The following is a 23863-nucleotide window of genomic DNA, read 5'->3' on the forward strand; positions in this document are numbered from 1 at the left end:
TGAGTTACCTCAATCCTGAGTAAGTGACGAATTGTGTGTGTGTGACTCATATACTTTGATGTATTGAAAACTAGAATTCAATCGGTAATAAAGCTGAAAGCTGGTACGTTGGGTATACAACTTTTACATGGCATGGTTTCACTTACAATAGTCGAATTCATAGTCCAATATAGGATAAATGATATCCTCTCAATGAAATTACATGATAGATGGAAAAGCAACGTGGTCATTGGTCATTTGTCAAGACAGATGATTTAATTACTATTTATTATTAATTGACTTTTTCATGAAGGAAGATGTAATGATTACCATAGATAAAATAAGATCATATTGTGTGAACAAATTTAACTCAAAGAGATTAAGAATATCCTACGAGGGTAACACATATATGACAAGGTCATTGGACGAACACTTGAAAAGTAGCTTTCATAATAGTATATAATAGGGTAACATATATATGACAATCATGTTACTTTAGTGGAATAACTTCATGGCTAAATAATATTGTAATTAATAGACAAAGAGTCAAAACTTAATTTCAAATTATTTGAGCTCTAATTATATATGTCCAATCGGTCCTTCTGTTAGCTCGGTACAGCCTTGATGCTTTGCATTTGAGCTGATGAGATGAATTAATGAAAACGACAAATCAAAGAAATAGGTTACATGTATCACTATCTGTAGTAAATGAGCTTTCTCGCTATGATTAAGAAATGCCTTAGATTAAATTAATTTCTTTGAATTATTATTTAATTAATTGTAATTAAATAATTGAAGTTTGAAGTAGAAATTAAATTAATAAGTCATTACAGTTTTAGTGAATAAGATAATTAAAATTTTTAACTCATAAATTTTAATACAGTAAAGTTGTCATAACTTTAACGAAATTAAAATTAAGTTAAGAAAATAATTTAATTAGATAAATTACTTAAATTTATTTTAATTAAATAAATAATATTTTAAGAAATAAAAATTATTTGTTCAGTTGGTTAAATTATATGAGTTGGCTAAAAGCTCAAATAACACATAATTTTATCAAATGCACAAGTTAGACCCATAAGCTTATTTAGTAGCATGATGAGCGACAACCCTAGTTTCCAAAATAAGGGTGCCACGAACTAGGGTTGGTGTTGCTCGTAGCCTATACCAATAAGGGATAGGTGTACTTTCTATTAAAAGATTATTTTGCTTCACCTTATTCAAGTAACACTCTTGTATTTCTCTATATAAATAGAAATCATTGGCTAGGTTGAAAAACACCATACACCATACTAAGTGTCGGCACTCAATCAAAATTCAATGAGATTTATTTTCAACCTAGCCCTTTTGATAGAGTTTTGTTTTTTTATTTCTAGCCCTTGAGAGTTATTGATATTCCCACTAAGTATAAATAAAATTTTCGTTGTGATAATTGGTTCGTGAGTTAGTGCCCACATTCTAAGCCAATCGCAATTCGAGAATAGTGAAAAAGATTGTGTTGGTCGAAAATTGAAAAACGACTTATATTGTCTATTCTAAAATATAGATACGAATATAAAACAATTCACTTATTCGAGGCCAGCTTTAAAGAAGCAAATGGTAAGAAGAGAATAATATGTTTTTCTAAGTATAATATGAATATAGATGCTTTTAATTCGTTTAAAATTTTAATGGTTTAATGGTGCAAAAAGCCTTCAATTTTTTTCAAAAAAAAGTAATTAAGTCTTTTTTTTTTGCACTCAGTTGGGTACTTGAACTTTCAAAATGCATAAAAGGCCCTCAAACCTTTTCACCAAAAGCAATTAAGCCCCTACTTTTTTTACACTCAATTGGGTATTTAAACTTTCAAAATGCATCAAAAAGACCCTCAAACTTTAAAAAAAAAAGTAATTAAGCCCCTTCTTTTATTAAAAATTAAAAAAATATATAAAATATATAGAAATATAAAAAAATTATAAAATTTTATAAAGTCGTAAGAAAATTATACAAAATGTAAAGAAATATAAATTTTGTAAATATTTTTTATAAAAATTATCATACCAAAAGAAACATTTTATAATATTTCCATAACTTTTATCGATTATTATTTTTTTGATCTTTTTTCGTCACATGTTACGTTGTGTTGCGACACATGATAACTTTATTGAAAAAACTAGGGGTTGTTAAATTTTTTATGATTTTTTATAAAATTTACAATTTTTTATGATTTTATAAAAAAATTCTATTTTTTATATTTTTATTAAAATTTAATAATTTTCTAAAATTTATTATTTATTATAATTCTTTTCTAATTTTTAATAAGAGTAGGGGCTTAATTACTTTTTTGAAAAATTTTGAGGGTCTTTTTGATGCATTTTGAGAGTTCAAGTACCCAATTGAGTGAAAAAAAAGTAAGGGCTTAATTGCTTTTTCTGAAGAAGTTTGAGGGCCTTTTTGATGTTTTTTGAAAGTTCACGTGCTCAATTGAGTGCAAAAAAGAAGGAGGGACTTAATTATTTTTCTTGAAAAAATTTGAGGGTTTTTTACTCCTTGAATTAAATTTGGCTTTGAGTTTGAACTTTTAGAAATTGTAATTAAGTTTAATTTTATTGATTGAACTTGAGTAATTTACTTAAATTCATGCATGGTTTAAAATAAAATAATATTAATCAATTGAATTTTAGTTCGGTTGGCATTAATATTATTATCGATGCAGGAGTTGGTGGGTTTGGACATTCGCGTATTGAGAGGGGGTTATAAATAGTTATATTAAATTTTTTAAAGCAAATTTATTGATAAATTTTTAGTTTCTTGTTGCAATGATATTTTCCTAAATAATAATTTTTTTCATATTTAATTAATAATTTCATTTTTACTGTAACTATTTATATAGTAATTATGACATAAAAGCTTATGGTGTAGTGTTATAATTTACAAAAAAAGATATGTTACTAAATTAGAAATAATTTTATAAATGATTAACATACATAGCAGGGTTTAATAGTTAAATATCCAAACACGGGCACATTTAAAGTTTTTTCTTTATTTTTTTTGGCCAGAGCACATATAAAGTTGAGAAAAAAACAAAGCACAGATAAATATAAATAGTCAGCCATGCAAAACGTCACTTTCGTTAAAAATCGTTTTGCCGTTTATTATCGTCCTTTCTCTCTCTCTCTCTCTGAATCAAAATTTCCATTTCCAAATTTTGTAATCGACGTAGGAGCATCCATTTCGATCCCACATTGTCTTCTCCAATCCAAATCCCTCTATTATTTGGGTAAAAAATGGCGACGATGACGAGCTTGATTGGGTTGATAAACAAGATCCAAAGAGCCTGCACCCTCCTTGGCGATCATGGTGGCCAAGGAATGTCTCTCTGGGAAATTCTCCCTTCTGTTGCTGTTGTTGGTGGCCAGGTCAAAATTCCTTTTCAATCCATTTATTTATTTATTCACGTTTTGTTTTTACACAAATGTCTTTTTTTTTTTAATGGAAAATCAGAGTTCTGGGAAATCTTCGGTTTTGGAGAGTGTTGTAGGGAGAGATTTCTTGCCTCGTGGATCTGGTAATTTTTTTTATTTCTTTTCCTGGAATTTGGAATTTTAATAATAGAATTTTTTTTAAAAGGAAAAGTAGAACACTTAAATGTTGGTTCTTGGTACTTAAAAGATCTTTTTTTTTTAAGTAAACAATTATAATGCAGTTTTATCACTTATTAGTTTAGCTAAATATATCATTTGAAAGGTGTTATGGATCATGACTAAATTGGAACGGATCCGCCACGATCTCCATTCTAGATTTCAAATCATGCTTATGCTGTGATTTATGATTAAAAATGACATCCACCCATATACTATGCGAAGTTGGTTATGATAAAGAACGTACTCCTTTCAGAATCTAACTTCTTTTTCTTGCTCTCTAAGGCATTGTTACTCGGAGGCCATTGGTGTTGCAACTTCATAAGACAGAATCTGGGACTGAATATGCAGAGTTTCTTCATGCACCAAAGAAGAGATTCACTGATTTCGGTATTTCCATCATGGTGCTCGATCATTTAAACTTTTGAATTTGTTATCTATCCGTCTTCTCGAAATTATTAACTTACTTTTTGGTGTTTATGTTGCTTTCTTGGGTGATCCATGCATGAAATTCATTAACTTCTTTCTGGGGATGGGATAAGTTTATAGGTACCAGATGAGACCGAATAATAGGACTTCTTTGATACAGAAGTGCAACAGTTGTTTTATGCTGGGACAGATTTCTATCCTGTGATTTATAGGATATAGACTGAGTTTGAGGTTCGTGTTCTTCTGGATTAATCTTCAGATGCATTGTATATGTCAAGTATTGCATTATGTTACTATAGACAGATTCTTTTTCCATCACTTTTTGAAGTAACGGTGCTTGCCCAGGAAGTAGATAACTAGATATCCAGTTATTTGATAAAAAGAAAAGAGAAAAAAAAAATCCTTCCATTCCATGATGGAGGTATAATTTATAAAAAGAATTTTTCAGTTGAGTAGAAGAAACAATCATGGCATTCTTGTAAGAGGCTCTGCAGTTGTAGCTCCGAAGGAGTGACATTAATTCGGAATCTTCTATAAAGTCTACCAGCGTAAACCATATTGCGTTTCATAAATGTTAGGTTTGATGACAAGTGTTGCGTTGGTAACTCCGACTTTATTACGCAAGGCACCTTTACGTTCTATCCTATTTTGGTTAATGATCAGAGATTGATGGTCATCCCATGCACAAAGCACTTAATAAGCCTCGAACAACCATGCAAGTAGCTGTGTAATGGTAAATTCAGACTGCAGAGGAATAAGCTTGAACAATTTCCTCCAAGATGAAACTGTTTTCTTTCATCTCCTCACCAACATTATTGTTTCCAGTTTCTAGTTCCTTAAGTTATCTTCTCCATATATCCGTATAATGATTGTTTACTTTAAAAATGATTGCTGCCCCATACTTGGTCAGATTTTGTTTTTCCATTACTCATTTCTTTTCATGTTCTTGTTTTATCAAAATTCAGGTGATTTTATTATTAATAAGTAATGAGAATACTGTTTATGCAGTTGCTGTTCGTAAGGAGATTGCAGATGAAACAGATCGAATAACTGGGAAGACAAAGCAAATCTCTAATATTCCAATTCACTTGAGCATATATTCTCCAAATGGTCTGCATTTATACCACCCTCTTAACTATACAATGAACGAAGTTTTTCTTTTCTTTTATCAGATAACCAGATATAATAATGCATATCTACTTCCATTATCAACTTGAGCATATATTGTAGTGGATCATTCTACTCAGCACACTAAATTGTGCTCTTATTATAAGATTGTTCCATTATCAACTTTGATGATTTAGTCATCGAAAAATGGAACATGGGTGAACTTTTTTTGTTTACAATTATACAGGAACTGAACACATTTGTGGAAATTATGATTCTACTCTCTCCATCCCATTTGTGATACCCTTCTCTCTCTCTCTCTCTCTCTCTCTCTCGTTAAATATTGCTCAATCAGTTGTTTGCTCATTCCTTTGTTGTTCCTCTGAGGAAAGTAAGATTGTGGACAAGTACCCCAGGTTTTCAAGTTTTAAGGGCCAAATATAACTGGATGTTTTCCTCTCTAAATATATACATGAAATAGAGAATAAAACAGCTTGTCTAAATCATAAATGTAATTTCTCTTCATCGATTGTAGCTCGTCATACACTTTGAGTTTGATCAAGTCATGAGAATCATTACCTGTTAACAGATAAAAGTGCATTGCGTCAAAACTCATACCAAGTACTTCCATCAGGAGTTTCTTTGAAGGAGACCCGGTAATGGTGGGTGTTCTGCACCTCTTGGTAGTACCTCTTTGCCTGGAACTTGTATATGGCTTTGCCACTGTTTCATTTTAACTGTGTGACAGTGTGTATTGTTGCATTATGATTTGGTCTTTCATGAGATGTTGTTCCTATGTTTATTCTTTTAGTTCTTGTTTTCTTAAGTCCCCCGTGGTAAAGTCTTGATGTCCTTTTGGTTGTTCATTACGTCTTTGGTTAAGCCTTTTAAGGTGTTTACTGGTTCGATTTCTATGACTATAATGTATTTGGTTTTATTTGGCAGTTGTCAACTTAACACTTATAGATCTTCCTGGGTTGACAAAAGTTGCTGTAGGTAATAACAATAGTTTTTATTTTTTAACAAACTAAGATTTGATCTCCCTCTAAGCACGCAACACAGAATCATTAATCGTGAAGGATGTGTCTATGGTTTTTGCAGAAGGACAGTCGGAGACTATAGTCGAAGATATTGAAAACATGGTGCGTACTTACGTTGAAAAGGTGAGTTACTTGACTTTCTGATATCTTGAAGGGTGACATAGTCTTTTCAATGCTAGATGTATTTGGCTCGGATATACGATATTCTTACAATGAACAAGAAAGATGAACTCAATCAAAAGTACGAACCTGTAAGTCTGGGAAACAAGTGACCATTGTAGTTCATTATTTATCCCAATTTGAGAGAAAACGATGATTATTTAACACACAAAGAAAAGATAGATAGACACAGAATTTGACCAATATTAATCCAGGATGGATTAAACTGCTATGTCCTAATCAGGAGTACATTCACAATGATAAGATGGATAGATTAACCTGCTATGTTTAATTAAACATATGCACAATGAAAAGATGGATAGACACAGAACTTTTTGTAACCATTTGATTCAGGATAGATTAAACTGGTACATTTCAATTACGAATAGATGCACAACTATACAATAGATGATTATTAGACTGGTTTAGGCTTCCACATTTCACAGACATTGTTTAACCAAGAATTTTCATTAATAAAGGGTTAAATTATTATTTGGGGCTTAAATTTGGTAATTTTTTTATATTGGTGTCTGAATTTTTTTTTAATTTAAGTCCAGAACTTGACAATTGTTTCTACATTGGGAAGTTCAAGTTAAGCCCTGAACTTGACAATTGTTCTCATATTGGGTCCTAAACTTTAGGATTTTCAAGGACCAAATTGGACCAAAAAAAAATTCAAGTCCCAATGTGGGAACATTTGCCAAATTCAAGGTCTAACTTGACCAAAAAAAGTTCAGACCCCTATGTGGGAACAATTATTAAGTTCAAGGCCTAACTTGGACCCAAAAAATTTTCAAGCCCCAATGTGAGAAAAATTACCAAATTCAAACCTCAAAATGTGATTTAACCTTAATAAAATGGTCAACGTGTGATATGTCTCTCTACCATGAAGCAGTGATGGAACTTCTATATCATTCAATCTTCGGGTCTAGTAGGTGCCACTTCGCTAAATAACTCATCCTTACAGAGAATATGGCCATTATTATGATATTCTAGGATTACTATGTTTTCACGCCATAAAATTTCTCTGTTTTGTTTTATCTATAGGTAATAGGAGCCATTGCTGACTAAGAGCGATCGATTATAATCACAAGTTTACCTCCTTAGTTGCTATCCTTAAAATTTTTCAATTTTGTTTAAAGTGTCTTTAAAGTTCCTAGCATGGTGCCAACCAAGGCTGGCTCTTCTAAAATGAATTAAGATGATAACAAGCTTGTTAATCATCCTATCTAAAACCAAATTGAGAATAGATAGATAGTCCATAAACGTTGGTTGATACCGCTTAGTACTTCTCCCCATTTATAGTACCAATACTAATAATTGAAACAAATTGGCATCACCAAAATATAATAAGATTATGAAAAACCTCAAACTTAATGAAGTGGTACAATTTACGGTTTTCTCACGTTTAGGCATTGTTAAGCATCCAACCTCAATCCAATTGGAAATAGAAGAGGCACAACTATAATATACGACTACATGAAACCTAATACTTAAGAGAATTACATAACATTCCTCATTTATAGCTCATATTGCCTACATGTGAACAACCACACTAGGGGTCGTGTACCTTATATACGATTAGGCGGGAAGAACAACATTACAAAACCTAGGTCTTTATACCAACAACCACACCAGAGGCCGTGTACCTTAAATAGGATTAGGCAGGAAGAACAACATTACAAAACTTGTTTAGATACCATGTTCAACATCTGATCTTAACTCAATTGGTAATAAGTGAAATGAAGGAATGAGAGGGACTCGTGCGTAATAGGATTGCAAAATTGTTCTAGTCATAGATTGGCCTAAGACTCTAGACGAACAGAAAAACATTTGGAATTCAACTCAACTTGAAACGCAAACAATCCAAGTCAGAATTGGAAGAGAGCAACAAAAATCAAGTAACAAAAGAATAGGGAGACCGAATTAAGAATTAAAGCTCTTGAAGGAATCCAAGTCGATTAAGGAAACACTTGTTCTTGATGAATTTCAAACGAAATCCGACTGTCAATTAAGTGAAAACAAACTATTAGAACATATTTGAAGAATAAAGACTAAAACTGAATGAAATCACAAGAAAGATTAAAGGGAAAGTTCGGACAACCAAGAACAATGAAAAACCTAGTATTTGAAGTAATTTGGGTCATCATTGATGAATAAAAAGTTGTCAAATTGAGATTTAAATAAAATAAACAAAACCAATTAGAACTTGAATGAAAACAAATGAAAAAAGAAACCCAACAACAAAGAAAGGTAGGAGCAGCCCAAAAAAGTCCAAGAATGAGTAGAACAAGGTTTCTCGGAAGAGAATAAATGGTTCTTGAACTCTTAAGAAGCCTCTAAGCATATTGAAACAAAAATAACAAAACAATTTAGTAGAATGAAAAATTAAGCCAAAAGCAAACTGTTTTGTAACAAAAGATTTCAAACAACAAGAAAAGCAAAAGAACTCTTATTTTTGGATGATTTTCTATAAGAGAAGATAGGAGAATGCCCTCTTAATTGAAACAAGACTTGGAATTAAGTAAATTCAAATATTAGATTTAGGAAAGAAATAGAAAAACAAAGAAAAGAAAAGTGATGGAAAAGATGAGAGTGGCGTATAGAAGTCCTAATAAGCATAGGAAACAAGATGAATCCTGTAACACCCCAAACTCATCTCTATTGTCAGATTAGGGTTACGGAGCATTACAACACAATTGAAACATTTAACATCATTAAACCATTCATATATTAATTTAAATATCAATAATCAAAACTAAATATTATTCATAGCATAAATACATTTAGGGGCCTAAAATCGAGCTTACATGACGCTAAAAATAGTTTGAAAACAACCAAGGACTAATTTGAATCAAAATAGAAAAACTTGAAAAATTTTAAAAATTTTGTAAATAAAGATCATACAATCATGTGACAGAACCCAGACCATGTGGCTTAGGGACATGGCCGTGTGGCTACCTCATGCGTTTGTTTGCTCAGACCATGTAACTAATTGCGACAGTGTGAAAAATCCTACTCCTAAAATTAATGAGGCACACGGTCATATGTGACACACGGTCATATGTGACACACGGTTGTGTGACAGCCCGTGCCCCAGGCCGTTTGCACCTTAAAAAGCTTCCAAAACAAGGCAAACTTTATCTTAAACTTAGTACTAAACCAAATCAAAATTAACAATTTCCATACTTTAAAGACACATTTAAACAAGCCTAAAACATGTCAAAACATTCAACCTAAGTGTCTAACCAATGTATCATCATTGAAATCACAATTCAATTATCAACCTTAATTCACATGTCACATCAAACTAATTTGCATTCAAATTCATAAGTTCATACATAAAACTAATGTCAAACTTACCATTTCTTCTTATGTATTCACATCCATTCATATAATTATTCAAACACTTATACAAGGTTTATATCAAATGACCAAAACAACTTTATATGAACATAATCACCAAGATTAAAGGCATATGCACAAGCAAGCTAATACTAATCTTAAGTATCTTTGCATAATCTCATATGTAACACATGTAGTAAATATTCAAAATATATAAAAAAAATACACCTATTACATAACATATAACCCAAAATAAACGTATCAAAATCTACCAAAATCTATCTAGATAGTATGATCTTCAAGTCGATCCTATCGCCCGACTCTACAAAAATTTATCTACAAGGAACATGAAAAATTACACGAGTAAGCTTCAATAGAGCTTAGTAAGTTCAACGGTTGAAACAATAAAACTTGCCGTATGAACATAGTTATTTCATTAACAAGATTAAAAAATAATAAATCTTGTCAATCATAGTCACTCAACAGGTGAGTTTATACACGTACATATACAAGTTGCAAAATATGTTTAATCACATGAGATTATTCAATATCAAGTCACGATATACATTCAGAAGACCATGTAAACACTTATAAGATTTAATAACAAGTCATATAACCATTGGAAAGCTGCCTGATGAACGATATAAATAGATTCGAATACAAACACACCAGAATGCTCAAATGAGCCAAGCCAACCAAAAACACATCTGGGCACCCAATGCCAAGCCCGTAGGCTTTATATCTGCCCCCAAAAACATACCAGAATCACTGTAAATATAACATGATAGTCCATAACAAAAGCTGGACATCGGTATATTCAGTGGCAAGTAACAAATCAAAAGTCATCATTTCATTGCAAGTCAACCCCGTACCGCACGCAATATAACCTATTGGCATGCCAATTGTATCCTATCCTATATTTGTCAGGGCTCAATACAAGTAATCGTATGACATTTTTTTTCAATTTATTTGTCTATCAGTTTGTAACAATTCCAACATATAAAGATATATTTAACATCTCACAACTCAAAATTCAATATAATATTGCAAATTAATCTTATAAAACCATATGAGCTTATTAGGGCTAAACTACAGAGTTAGTAAAAGTTTAAGGACTAATCAACAACTTTCTCTTTTCCTCAGTTATCAACTTGATCTTCATCTATAAAATAGTTTATTTTATTTTATTAGCTTCAACTTCATATATTATTAAATTTAGTACATATTCCTTTTTATTTATATTTTTTTATAATAATTGCCCCAAATTTTTACACTTTATTCGATTTAATCCCTATATTTTAAAACAAGCCAATTTTCACAATTACCTCATATAGTCGTTTTTGCCAAGCATTCAACCCTATATAAACAACCCTTAAATTATGAAAAAAAATTCAATAAAATCTTTCCAATTTCACATTTTATCTATTTAATTCCTAAACTCAAAACTATACAAATTTACTTTACAAAATAGTTCAAATCTATCGCATAAACATTAAGAAAGCTTAAAAAACAACAATGGTGAATTTTTAAAACTTTAATAATATTATAAATTAGTCCCTAAACTAATTAAATATCATTACAATAATCTCAAAAACGTAAAATTCATGAAAAATGGATGTGAAATACACTTACATGCAAAGGAAATAGCAAGAACCAAGCTTGAAGGCTTAAAATGTATGGAGTTTCGATGGAGAGACTTAAAATGGAAGAGATGACAACATGTTCTTTTCCATTTACTTTTATTATTTTAATTATTTTAACTTTAGATTGTCTTTTGGCCCAAATATAACATCTCTTGCACCTTCATTAATATGTTTCTTTACTAAGTTTCTGTTCGAAATTTTCACTTTTGTAGCCGAACTGCATCATATTGGCCATTTCTCCTGCTAATCAAGACATTGCCACTTCAGATGCCATAAAGCTTGCAAGAGACGTTGATCCGTCAGGTTTCTAAAAATTAGCTTTATGCATGTATACTCTTCTGAAGCATTGCTATTCAATAGGAATTGCCCAATGAGCGAGGAGATTTACATTTTTTCATAATATTTTCAGGTGAACGAACTTTTGGTGTGCTAACGAAACTTGATCTTATGGATAAGGGAACAAATGCCGTGGACGTATGTATTTAATCATACATAACGCATCAGTTCCTCGATCATAGAAAGCATGCATAATATCTACTGCAAATGTTATATCTACATAGCAGTTTAGACAAAATCATCCTCAATGGCATGGAACATTATTACCACCTAAGTCCATGGTTTATGCCATCTCTTCTTATTTTCTAAGACATTCCTCTTGGAACTATTTCTTTCATTTTATTTTTCTTTTGGATGTAGTATATACTTGTGTATGGTTGTGGCATTGGTGCATCATGATATTAAGATGTAACATCAGTTAGAAAAACTCCCATGTAGATGTTAAACCCATAAACATTATAATTACTCGATATAAGTCTTTCAGGTTCTCGAAGGAAGGGCATACAGGCTTCAACAGCCTTGGGTTGGAATTGTCAATCGTTCTCAAGCTGACATAAATAAGAATGTTGATATGATTCTTGCTCGTCGAAAAGAGCGTGAATATTTTGAAACAAGCCCTGATTATGGGCACTTAGCAAGTAGGATGGGATCAGAGTATCTTGCAAAACTATTGTCTGAGGTCCTTTTCAACTTTTTATTTTATTTATTTGAATTAATTTTAATATTAATAACTCACAAAAGCTTTGTACATCTCTCTAAATGAGTCCTTATCTTTATTGTTTTTATACTCTTCTATTTCAGCATTTAGAGCTTGTTATCAGGCAGCGCATACCAAGCATCATTGCTTTGATAAATAAGACCATTGATGAGCTCAATGCAGAGTTGGACCGTATTGGCAGGCCTATTGCAACTGATGGAGGGGTAAACAGTTTAGATCTTTCAGAACCGGCTTGCTTAGTTTGAATGGGATACTTCCTCAGTCTAGTTCACTTTAGTTATATTAAATGTATGTACAGGCCCAGTTATACATGATTTTAGAACTCTGTCGTGCATTTGACCGTGTCTTCAAGGAGCACCTGGATGGAGGGTAAGGGTAAAGTACATAATTTTTAGCTTTTTACTACTCAGCATTGAAACTTCTATACTAGTTCTGTGTTGATTTATTTTTTTCCAGTTTACACCCTTACTAAGTAATGAGAATGAGGCGTAATTCCTTAGAACATTCCCATATTGGGATGTGTCTAGTGATTATAAGACTTGCAATTAAGGAAACATATCATGCAATCAAATAAAGCTTCAGTTCTGACCTATGACTATCGGCTATACTTAGGAATTAGAAAGCCTTTCCAGTACGGTTACTAGTCTGTGTTGTCTGTTTGGCTCTCGTATGGAGTATCTCCTACTCTTAGAGACAGTCAACTATAAAAATTAACATACTTAAAAAGTTCTATGACATTACTGTCTTATCTTATGAAGTATATTTTCTATTAATGTGGTTAGCCGTGCCGGTTCCTGTAGTATAATTCTAACAACATTAAGTAATTGGTTCAGGCGACCTGGTGGGGATCGGATATTTGGAGTTTTTGACAACCAATTGCCGGCTGCTTTGAAGAAACTACCCTTTGATCGTTATCTTTCATTAAAAAATGTCCAAAAAGTTGTCACAGAGGCTGATGGCTATCAGCCACATTTGATTGCTCCAGAACAAGGATACAGAAGGCTGATTGATGGTGCTATCAGCTATTTCAAAGGGCCAGCTGAAGCCTCCGTGGATGCTGTAATGTTCTTACTTTTGTTGTAGCTGGGATAACTTTCAATTCAGAGTTATGAACTTATGATAGATGCAAACAGAAATTACTTTTACATCGAATAAACACGCTCAAACAGACACATTGTTATTACATTTGGTTCTCCTAAAATAGTCAAGTGATTCCTTTATAGGGGTAAACGGTGAGCATTTGTGAGTTATTTTCCCTTGGAATCTTCAAAAGTTCAATCATATGTGTTTCTAGTTGCCCACAAGGTGCTAGAGAAACTTGAAGGAAATAAGTAGTTACTGAAACTACAATGGTATTATCTACTTGTTCTTACTTTCTCTCTAGGGATGGCAAAGGAAACCACAGGTTGAACTTATTATTATTACTGTAGATATTAAAAAAAGAATAAAACTATATCCGTCAGAGAACTTCCAAGGGGGGAAAAGGCCAAAACCTCTTAGACATGAGAGAGCTTATGCTTTGGCATCCTCTATGAAGGTAGATTTATAGTAAAGGGTTTTCAAATATTGAGGTTTGTGTTTCTAAGCTTTTTTTCCCCTCTCCCTCCTATTTGAAATGGTATAGCTTCTTGAAAAGAGTACTAAACTTGAATAAGGGGACCTATTTAGGATCACATTGTATGGTGTTGGTTTGTCATGTAGACCACCAGGAAGATTTATAAGAACTCTTGACGCATGCTATTTGTGGATGTGGAAATCAAGGGATGAAGACTAGTATTTGGTAAAAAGTTTTTGGAAGTAATTATGTTGATTGAGGCTTGTTACAAATATTTTAGTAATAATTTATTGACTAATGGTTGGTAGAGATAATTTATGAGTAAGTATTGCATCTTGTAATAATGCCCATTATTAGGACCTAATGATATCATGCTTTGTGATAATTCCCTGTCTTTAGGATTTTAGCAAGTATAAATATGATTCTTTTTTTTTTCTCTCTAAAACATTCTCTTTCGTCCTCTTTCTCAACAAACTCGTTTTCTCCCAAATTTCTCTTTCTTATAGTATAGGATTGGTCCTCACAAGTCTAGCTCTCATAAGAGGGTCATTTGAGCCTTTGTTTCTATTAGTATGTTGCTACTTTTTATTATCAATTTCTACTGATTCTTTTTTAAGTTTGCTAAAAGTGAAATTCCTATATGACTCTTATTCTGACTGTTGAATGCCATGTGTTTTCATCTTTAGGTGCACTATGTATTGAAAGAACTTGTAAGGAAGTCGATAGCTGAAACACAGGTAGACAATTCTTACTGCAGTATTTCTTGTTTTGTGCTGTCAGTGTGAAAGTAGTAGAACTTAATCCCACAGGCATGTATATATATTTTTTGCCATATACTTTGAAGTCGCCGCAAGCTGTTGAATTTACAAGAGATCTCGCATCTCGTTCACTTCATGTTATAGCGGATTAGTGTAGGGTTATCATCCGAGGTTAAACAAAAGATTTTACCTTAATGAACACACAAGTAATTCTTCTAATTATGACATTTTTCTTGAGTTGAAAGAAAAGGATCTAGATAACGAGGACAATAAAAATGAACTCAGCTACAATGACAATCTACTGCTTCCTTTCAATAAAAATAGAAAGATGATTTCTAAAGTTTCTTTCTGAAATGATTCTAACTACTTATTGGATTACTGTAGATAACATGCAACTTCAATTCAAATGCAGGAATTGAAGCGATTTCCATCGCTTCAAACTGACATAGCTACTGCTGCAAATGAATCTTTGGAAAAATTCCGTGATGAAAGCCGTAAGACAGTTTTACGGCTAGTGGAGATGGAGTCCAGTTACTTGACAGCCGATTTTTTCCGAAAGCTTAATGCTGAACCAGAGAAGAACCTAAACCCATCTGACAAGAAAAAAAATGCAGAACCAGCCAAGAATCCAAACCAATCTGGCCACACTGGTGACCGTTTAAATGAAAGTTATCTCAGAAGGATTGGTATATGAACTTTTATCTTTTGATCTTTTTTTTAGCTCAAATTGACATACATGGTGATCTACGATCCTTTAACACTTAATTTAGAAGAAATATTTCAACAGGATATGACCTTCCAAATACAATTAAAAACTTGGAAAATGTCGAGCATGCCTGTGTCAAGTTATAGTTCCTAAATTCAAGCCATTCTTGGAATTATCGAAATTCCTTGATTCTAACAGTATCAGTCCATTTTAGTGGTGATGGTTTCTCCTTAAGATGTTGAATTGCTGACTTAAATTCTGTTTCTTGGTACAGGATCAAATGTTAATGCTTATATAGCCATGGTTTGTGATACATTGAGGAATACTATACCGAAGGCGGTGGTTTATTGCCAAGTCAAGGAGGCCAAGAGGTCACTGCTGACCAACTTTTATGCCCAAGTCGGAAGTAGAGAGGTAAATGATTTTAAAATATATTACACTTTCAGCTATGTTGGACCAACTTTGTTTTAAGAGGTATTAGTGTCTGACATATTTGAATATGATACTCCAACCATCTTTTAAATATGTGAAAAAATCTACAAAATTTTATACCTAAATTCAAGTAACATTCCACAAATTTGAATTTAAGAGTATACTAGTTATATGTGGGGTCTGGATTCAACTTTTATGTTGTTTAAATTGGAGTATTTTATTGAAAAATCTAAGGTGAGTAAAATTTAATTTGATATAAAATATATATATTTCGAGTTATTCGAGTTTCGAGTTGAATTTTATAATTCGAATAATAGATTGGTGTAAATACTTCTTTGGTCCCTGTCAATTTTGAAAATGAGCAAATTGGTTTCTCTCAAGTCTCAACCAAAATTTTTTAAAATAATTAAAATAATTTTTAAAATTAAAAATATTTATAAAAATTCCAAAAATTATATGTTTTAATTTTTTAAAATTTTCTAAAGAATATATAAAGAAAAATTAAAATTTTAAAAATTTTCTAAAATAATAATTTTGAGATCTAAATAAGTTAATTAAGGTCATGGACTCATGGTAAAGTGTTTTTTTATTATTTTTTTGAAAAAGTTTTCAAATATATATGATTTCAAATTTATGTGATATGACGTGAAATTAGTTATATTGTAACATGATTTTAATTTAACATGTTTAATTTTTAATTTAACTCAAACAATTTCACTTGATTTAAAAAAATTCAAATCGAGTTAAGATGATAAAATAAGACTCGTCAACTTGATTAACTCAAAAAAAATTCACTCAATTTGATTGAACGCTCACCCTGAGAGAAACCAAGTTAGTTTCAATGTTATTTAGACCGTTTATTTTTCCCTGGGTACAAGGATATGGTCATTTAAATATATGAAAAAGCTTTAAATAGATTAAGGAGACGTAATAGCTAGATTAATTTATCCATTTAGATTGCATTGATTTCTAGAGAATAAGGTTGAACCTCAAAAATTATCACATAAAAAATTTGTCTTTATATAAAAGATCTAACTTAAAAAAATGGTGGGTGAACTAATAGCTATGTTACTTGAATTTAGGTGCGAGTGTTAGAAATGAATATGTGTTGAGAACAGTTTGGTTAAAATATTTTAAAATTATATTTGAAAGATCCTTTGAGTTGTTAGATTTGACTATTCATGCTTGTATTGTGATTGCATATTTTCTCGCTTAAAACATTTCATAATTTTTGATGGGTTACTATAAAGTTTACCATTTTGTATGTATTGGTGTGATGTTGATATGCTAAAAATGGTGGGAGGTGCAGAAGGAAAGACTGAGTGCAATGTTGGATGAAGACCCTCAACTGATGGAAAGGCGAATTCAGATTGCCAAACGTCTGGAGCTTTACATATCCTCAAGAGATGACATTGATGCTGTCTGTTGGAAGTGATCCCCTTTTCTTCTCTCTATTATTCCCATAGATTTTCTTTTTCTTTTTGGTCTAATTTCTAAATCATAGCAAACTGCTCTGCTTCATTTGAATGATAATGAAGATTGATTTGAATCTGATAAAAGAATAGTTTTTCAATTAGAAATATTTAGAAAAATTCACCATTTGCTTAGTTGTAAATTGATTAGTGTTATTTTTCTGATAGGATGATATCAACCTCGACCAGCCCAAAATGCATAAAACTTTTTTAAACTCAAATAAGTTTAAAAAACAAATCTTCCAAATAAAATGGCCCATGCAGATTTCAAATATGCCATCTTCACGTTATTTATTTTATATTAGGATAAATTACACCAACAGTCACCTAAGTTTCATGTCAGTCACTCAATTTTAAAAAATAACAAAACAGTCACTAATATTATCAAAAATTGACAAATCAGCCATTTATTAACATTTTCCGTTACAATCTTAATGGGACCGCTGATATGATAAGTTAACTAGTTGATGTTACCAATTAACTTGCCACGTTGGAAACCTAATTAACCCAATTAGCTAACGTGGCAAATTGACATGGAATTTACCCAAAATTTACCTAATATTAGGGCCTAGACTGGGAAAAAAAATTTGGCAGATAGAACTTGGAAAAGCTCTTAGCTATGCCATGAAGCTTGATTTTTTTCCATAGTAGTGAAAATTGAAGTGAAAATATTGAGGTTGGCATCAAAACAGTTGATTGGGCTAACATCAAGGGAGATCCCGTCACAGCCCGCTCATCGGCATCGGTTTGGTCGGAGCTCCTGCTTGTGGCGATGTTATGAAGCATCAAATCAAAATCGATGATAAAATAGCAAAAATCAGCAAAAACAAAAATACCAAATAGCAAGCCTCTAAAATTAAACCAGTAAAAAAAACAAGAATCCCAAATTGGCTTGCATCAAAAGAGAGAAGTAAAAAAAACACACTAAAAAAGAAGAGAATCAAAAGAGAAGAAACCCACACCCATTTCAAGTTTTGCGGGTTGGAGAACTCAAGCCAGTTCGATGATCCGAGTGGTCAAGAGTCATGGTTGGTCGAAGAAAAACTGTGGCCGAAATATGGTGGTGATCAGGCGGTGGACGACAAAGATTTGTTGAAGCCTTGTTCGAAGCTTTAAGGTTTTAATCTTGGAGTTTTGAAGGCCTATTGGAAAATCTGAAGTGAGATTTGAAAAAAGGCAAAGAAGAGCCATTAGGTGATGACAATTGGCCAGAGAAGGCCATAAACGACGGCGATTAGAGTTAAGAAAAAAAAAAGAGAAAGAAGAGAAGAGAAAAAAGGGACAGAGATTCAACAGATAGTAGTGAACTGAGTGGTGGCTCTACCTTGGAGGAACAAAACAACCGTAGCCAAGGTATGTCCATTTCTTCTTCTTCTTCTTCTCCTCTCCTTTTTTTTTTCTCTTTTCTGCTGCCCAGCTAGGGCTATGGGGTTGTTTAAATGACAGCTAACCCTCCATTAAATGTCATATCACTTTTTCGCTACGTCTGTAATGAAAAATGGTTAAAATGACTATTTTGTTATTTTTCGAAAGTTGAGTGACTGAATTGAAACCAAAGTAACTGTTTTATCAGCTACATCAAAATTAAATGACTGTCGGTGTAATTTACCCTTTATATTATTTAGGTAAAAACCCCTAACCAACTGAGCAAATAGTAAAATATTATTATTTCTACCACACTTTCATTGTATCATTTTAAATTGTTAATCAAATATTACTCAATTAAAATAAAATATTAAATGCACAAAAAACTATTAACAAACTATTACTCAATTGAATTTTCAAAAAGAATATTATTCAATTAAAATAAATCACAAAAAACTATTAATTAAATATTATTCAATTGAAATAAATTAAAATATATTGAAGTTATGCAAATAAAAAATTGTTATTAATATATTCAATTGGAACGTGCATAAAATTAGTTTAATTATTTTAATAAATAGTGATAACTATATCTATTAGTTATGGTCAAGAACACTAGTGGTACACATGTAAGAAAACAATTTGGATAAGTTCACACTTATTCTAATAATTTGGATACATTTGTAATTTTAAAGAAAAATAGCTATTAAATATATTTTTTATATATCTGCATTTCTTTTTATTTCCTGTTATTCTCACATCTAAATTTTAAAAACTACAGTAATAGATAAAATAATTTCTCATTTTAAAATACCAAAATGTATAATCATCTCGAATCCTCCCTTAAATGAGTACGAAAACTCTATACATATAAAAGGCACACTAATGTGTGTATAATCATTTTTAAATATATTTTAATCTATGCATTCAAAACATTTTTTATATAATATAATCATCTTAAATCCATTCATATAAATAATTATATTTTAATAATTCAATTACGATGAAGGATGATTAAATTCATCACGCAAAAAAATTATCAAACCCTATAAAGTTACTTTATTACACATATAAAGCTTTATTGATTGAGAAAAAAAATGAAGGTGGATGGTAGTAATGCGCCTAAAAAGACAAAGCGTCATAAAAACTTTTATGTAATGGTATCCGGAAAACACTGAATATAAAAATCAAAATGAAATGGAATATATACAGGCATTAAAAACACGCACACAATCTGCACCAAGACCAAACAAGGCAAACGTAGAAGGCGTCTGGTAAAAAATTGTGGAAGAAATCACCTCACATACAGTTGTGTTCGGTAATGGTGATGACCCATGAGTTTTAAGTTCTAAATCATGAATCCAAGTCCTGCCTGCTTGCTAAGCGCAACTCGTGCAGTTCGTTGAGTAGCAATTCCTCCCCCGTCTGTCCGCCTAATATCATGACCCTAGTCCCTCCAACCACACACGTACCATGACCCCAAGCAAATTTCGGTGGTTGCCCAGGAACATTCAGTGTCCTCCATGGTGGTTTCTCCTCTGAAGGATCAAGAAGGAAGAGCTGAGAAGGAGAGTGCAACCCAGCGACTGAACCACCAAATATAATTATCCTCCCACAAGGCATGCTTACTGCAACGTGATCAAGTCGAGGAGGAGGTATGATGGCATTTTGGTTACCGATGCTGGTGAAGGCACTACAGTCTAGTTGCCTCCACTGTGGTTCTTCATCCTCCAAATCAATAGTGTAGGCCTCACCTGATCGCAGTTGCAAGTTCCCACTCTTTGCCAACCCTCCGAACATAAGAATTTTAGTTCGACTGTAAACCGAAAGTGAATGGCCTAACCTAGAAGGAGGTGTCCATGACGATGGAATCTCTTTCCATGTTGGTTTTTCAGAAGTGAGATCCAGAAGGTATGTGTCACTTAGAAGCACTCCAGCATCCGTACACCCACCAGAAACAACCAACTTAGAACCATCGACCGTACACGAGCTATGCCAAGATCTGGGGAGAGGGGGGGTTCCACCAGATACTTCTCTCCATGAAGGTTGCTTGGCATCCAAGTCAAGAACAAAAACATCATTGAGCAACCCTTGCCTTCCACATCCTCCGAATACCACCAACCATGAACCATTCAGGCACGAGAGAGTGTGGCCCCAGCGCCCAGGAGGAGATGATTCCACACTCACCAGTTGCCACTCCGGATTTGCAGCTTCAAGATTGAGAACAAATGTGTCGTTCATTGGCTGCATGTCGACTCCCTCCCCTCCAAAAAGCACAAGACGGTTCCCTGCGGCACAAGCACTGAAGTTGCAACGAGAAGGCTCTACTGCTCCTCCAACAGTCAGTTTCCTCCAACAAACAGCCTCGAGAGTGGTCAGTTCTCGGGCAAGACGTCCCCACCCCAACTTCCTAGTCATCATATCCAGTGTACCAGTGACTTCCTTTCCCCAGGCATTCTGACATACCATCTTCCTCACATGCTCATTTTTAGTTAGTTGACGTATCCTTCTGCACACAGATCCAATAGAAGCAACATCCCTTGGTGTCAATCGTGATAAAATGTTATAAGCCAAGACTTCATCAGAGAGTTGGAGTATCCCACATATTTCTTGATGATGATTAAACAGTGGATTTCCACTCAAATAAGAGCATTTAGATGACTGATCCAACTGCTGCTTACAAGTCTCTTTGAAAACCGGATATGAAACTTGGTTCAGATCCAGTTTTGCTTCGGAATAAACTTGAATACCGATAACATGTGTAACAATTCCATCATCATCACGTATAGGTGCAAGTTTTAACCTGTTCACCAATGGAGTGCCATCCTTCCTGAAATTCAGAAGCTCCCCTTCAAATTCAATTCCTTCCTCAAGACATCTTCTTATCTCGGAAACAACAAAAGGATCAACCAAAGGGTGCCGTCTTTGAGCACGTCTGTCTCTATACTGTAAGAAACGACTAAAACAAAACAAAAGAATAAAATCCAACAAAGGGTCAATTTATATATTCTGAAATAGGAGCTTTCTAAGAGATGAGAAAAACAACACACAATAAGGAAACATAAATGGAGTATGCTTTAGGGCATATAGAACAAATCAACAATATTAAACGAATCGGCTAATATTCATGACCATTGAAGAATAGACAATTATTGCAATTTTATCAAAATGATAATTTAATGGAGCAATAAAACTTGCTAAAAATAGCTTCAGTTTCTATATATGATCTATTAGAGTTTAATTAGATCAAATACTCCAATTCAGTTGACGCCTATGTATCCCGAGAGTATCTCAAGTTCTCTATATTTTTACATAACTCATACTCATAAAATGTAGGATGCTTTTAAAAAAATGAAACATGCATTATCAATGCCATTATATAGTGATGAATAAGAACTAGTTTTATGTTAATTTGCTAAAATTTTAGCTTCATACCATCAAATGAGTAGAATTACTCTAACAGATAAACAGTCACTGTCTACATATTCTGATCAAGTTTGGATATTGAAACTTAGAGTAACAAATTAAAAATCCATAAATAATAAACTTTCATTTAAATTCACTCCAAAAACAGATCCGTGAACTTTATGTTTAAACCCAAAAAAAGAGATAAAATTTACTTGAGATAAAAAAAAAAAAGAAGAAAGAAATTAAAAGTATCTTACCAGTTGCGACCAAGGACTTCGTCCGCTCGGTAACCGGTGAAAACCTCGAAGACTTTGTTGACATAAATGACGGGAAAATCAGGTTCAAGAGCATCGGAAACAACGAAAGAAGTCGGAATTGTCGGGTAATACAACAGCCCTGGCTTCAAAGGAAGCTCGCTCTTTCCTTCATCTTCATCGTCGCCTTCTTCCTCCCTTCGTTCAAGCTTGTGGTCTTCATCTTTCGAGAAACGCTGCCGTTTTCCACTGCTTGGCGTCACTTCTTCTCCTTTAGACATTATTTGCTTTCTTTTTCCTACGGGAATGTTGTGGGCTTCACTTCTCCCATTCTTTGAGATTTGTTTTGCTTTGTTGGAGATATTTTTGGAGATATTTATGTGTACAACTTTTACTACCCAAAAGGCCCTTCTTTACCTAACTTTTTGCAAATCTTGCCTTCATTTGAATCGAAAATACAAATTAATATTTTAAGAAATACGAACATCCCAACTCTGGATATTTGCCCCTTTATTTTAGAAAAAAGAGGGATACACCTATTCCAAGCCTACCTAAATTAATTGTATTTAAATCTTTAATTCAAGCTTGAATTTGATATTTGACAACCCGTTTTATCAAGAAATAGACCGACGAGATGAAAAATAAATTAAATAACGAGACTTTGATTTAATCAAAAAGTTGAAATCTGAGACTATATGTATATTCTCGTAACTCTAGATATATTATTATATTTCAAATTTTCAATTTCATTATATTTGTACTTATACTTTTTTTCAAAAAATGAAATTAGAAATTGACTAACTTAGATATCACAGTTTATATATTATTTACACGATCGATGAGATTATAATGTTAAATTGTTTTGAATCATCAATCTGTTTATTTTTTATTAAAAAATCTCTTTTAAAAAAATTACTTTTATTAGTATTCAATATGGAGTTTTTTTATCAAAAAATATTGAGTTTTTTTAGTGTTATTGAATAATTATAAGTATCAAACTATTACAATATAATCGAATTAAAAATCTGTAAGTCTAAACTAAAGTAAAAAAAAAAACAGGAACTAAATGGACTAAAATCTACACATAACAATCACACATAGTGAGAATTGAAGGATCGTGCATATAATTTCACATAATAGTCTCAAATTTAAAATGAATAATTATTCTATATTTTACCGGTGGAATAAAAAGTTCACAAGCAAATTTGGGATATTATTATATATGTCTTTATAAAATTAAAAAATAAAAATAAAACAAGACGCATGATATCTTAAACTTAATTTTGGAGTTTTTTTTTATTCCACGGATAATTATCCTTTTCAAATATCAATTAAAAAATTATGATAATTTCTTAATCCCATTTATGAGATTAAAAAAATTCATCATCAAAATATTAAATAATTATGTTTAAAATAATTTGTTTAATTTTTTTTTAATTTATGTAAATGATGACATTAAATTTTAGTGGCCATGCATGTTGAATTTTTTTTCTATTTATTTCTTAAAAATTACTATAACTTTGTTGTTTTGGCAAGA

The 23863-nt window shown here is 32.2% G+C and overlaps 2 protein-coding genes and 1 long non-coding RNA gene across 3 annotated transcripts; 1 reads left to right on the top strand and 2 right to left on the bottom strand.

Moving 5' to 3' along the window:
- The first annotated feature begins 3055 nt into the window (after positions 1 to 3055).
- Positions 3056 to 17398, top strand: LOC107946294 (dynamin-related protein 1C). The gene is made up of 16 exons (XM_016880552.2): positions 3056 to 3377; positions 3463 to 3526; positions 3885 to 3989; positions 5037 to 5138; positions 6081 to 6131; positions 6237 to 6298; positions 11535 to 11625; positions 11732 to 11796; positions 12143 to 12337; positions 12460 to 12579; positions 12675 to 12745; positions 13210 to 13435; positions 14618 to 14668; positions 15102 to 15375; positions 15670 to 15809; positions 17137 to 17398. The coding sequence occupies exons 1-16, from the start codon at positions 3246 to 3248 to the stop codon at positions 17260 to 17262; spliced, it is 1875 nt and encodes a 624-aa protein (XP_016736041.1). The 5' UTR covers positions 3056 to 3245; the 3' UTR covers positions 17263 to 17398.
- Positions 17399 to 17539: 141 nt separating this feature from the next.
- On the bottom strand, positions 17540 to 18781 carry LOC121224180 (uncharacterized). Its single transcript, XR_005921748.1, has 2 exons — positions 18624 to 18781; positions 17540 to 18453 (listed from the first exon to the last, which is right to left on the bottom strand). It is a non-coding gene; the product is annotated as an uncharacterized lncRNA (long non-coding RNA).
- A 1000-nt stretch (positions 18782 to 19781) lies between these two features.
- Positions 19782 to 22763, bottom strand: LOC107946295 (adagio protein 3). The gene is made up of 2 exons (XM_016880553.2): positions 22330 to 22763; positions 19782 to 21623 (listed from the first exon to the last, which is right to left on the bottom strand). The coding sequence occupies exons 1-2, from the start codon at positions 22605 to 22607 to the stop codon at positions 20018 to 20020; spliced, it is 1884 nt and encodes a 627-aa protein (XP_016736042.1). The 5' UTR covers positions 22608 to 22763; the 3' UTR covers positions 19782 to 20017.
- Between the last annotated feature and the right edge of the window lie 1100 nt (positions 22764 to 23863).

This window comes from Gossypium hirsutum, chromosome D12, assembly GCF_007990345.1.
Source record: "Gossypium hirsutum isolate 1008001.06 chromosome D12, Gossypium_hirsutum_v2.1, whole genome shotgun sequence".
In the NCBI taxonomy this organism is placed as follows: domain Eukaryota; kingdom Viridiplantae; phylum Streptophyta; class Magnoliopsida; order Malvales; family Malvaceae; genus Gossypium; species Gossypium hirsutum.

Excerpts from the sequence above, each read along its gene's own strand:
- LOC107946294 (XM_016880552.2), top strand. The coding sequence starts at position 3,246 with ATGGCGACGATGACGAGCTTGATTGGGTTGATAAACAAGATCCAAAGA. Across the intron at positions 3,378-3,462 it reads TTGCTGTTGTTGGTGGCCAG|AGTTCTGGGAAATCTTCGGT; the intron begins GTCAAAATTCCT and ends ATGGAAAATCAG. Across the intron at positions 5,139-6,080 it reads GAGCATATATTCTCCAAATG|TTGTCAACTTAACACTTATA; the intron begins GTCTGCATTTAT and ends TTTATTTGGCAG.
- LOC107946295 (XM_016880553.2), bottom strand. The coding sequence starts at position 22,607 with ATGTCTAAAGGAGAAGAAGTGACGCCAAGCAGTGGAAAACGGCAGCGT. Across the intron at positions 21,624-22,329 it reads GAAGTCCTTGGTCGCAACTG|TCGTTTCTTACAGTATAGAG; the intron begins GTAAGATACTTT and ends GTTTTGTTTTAG.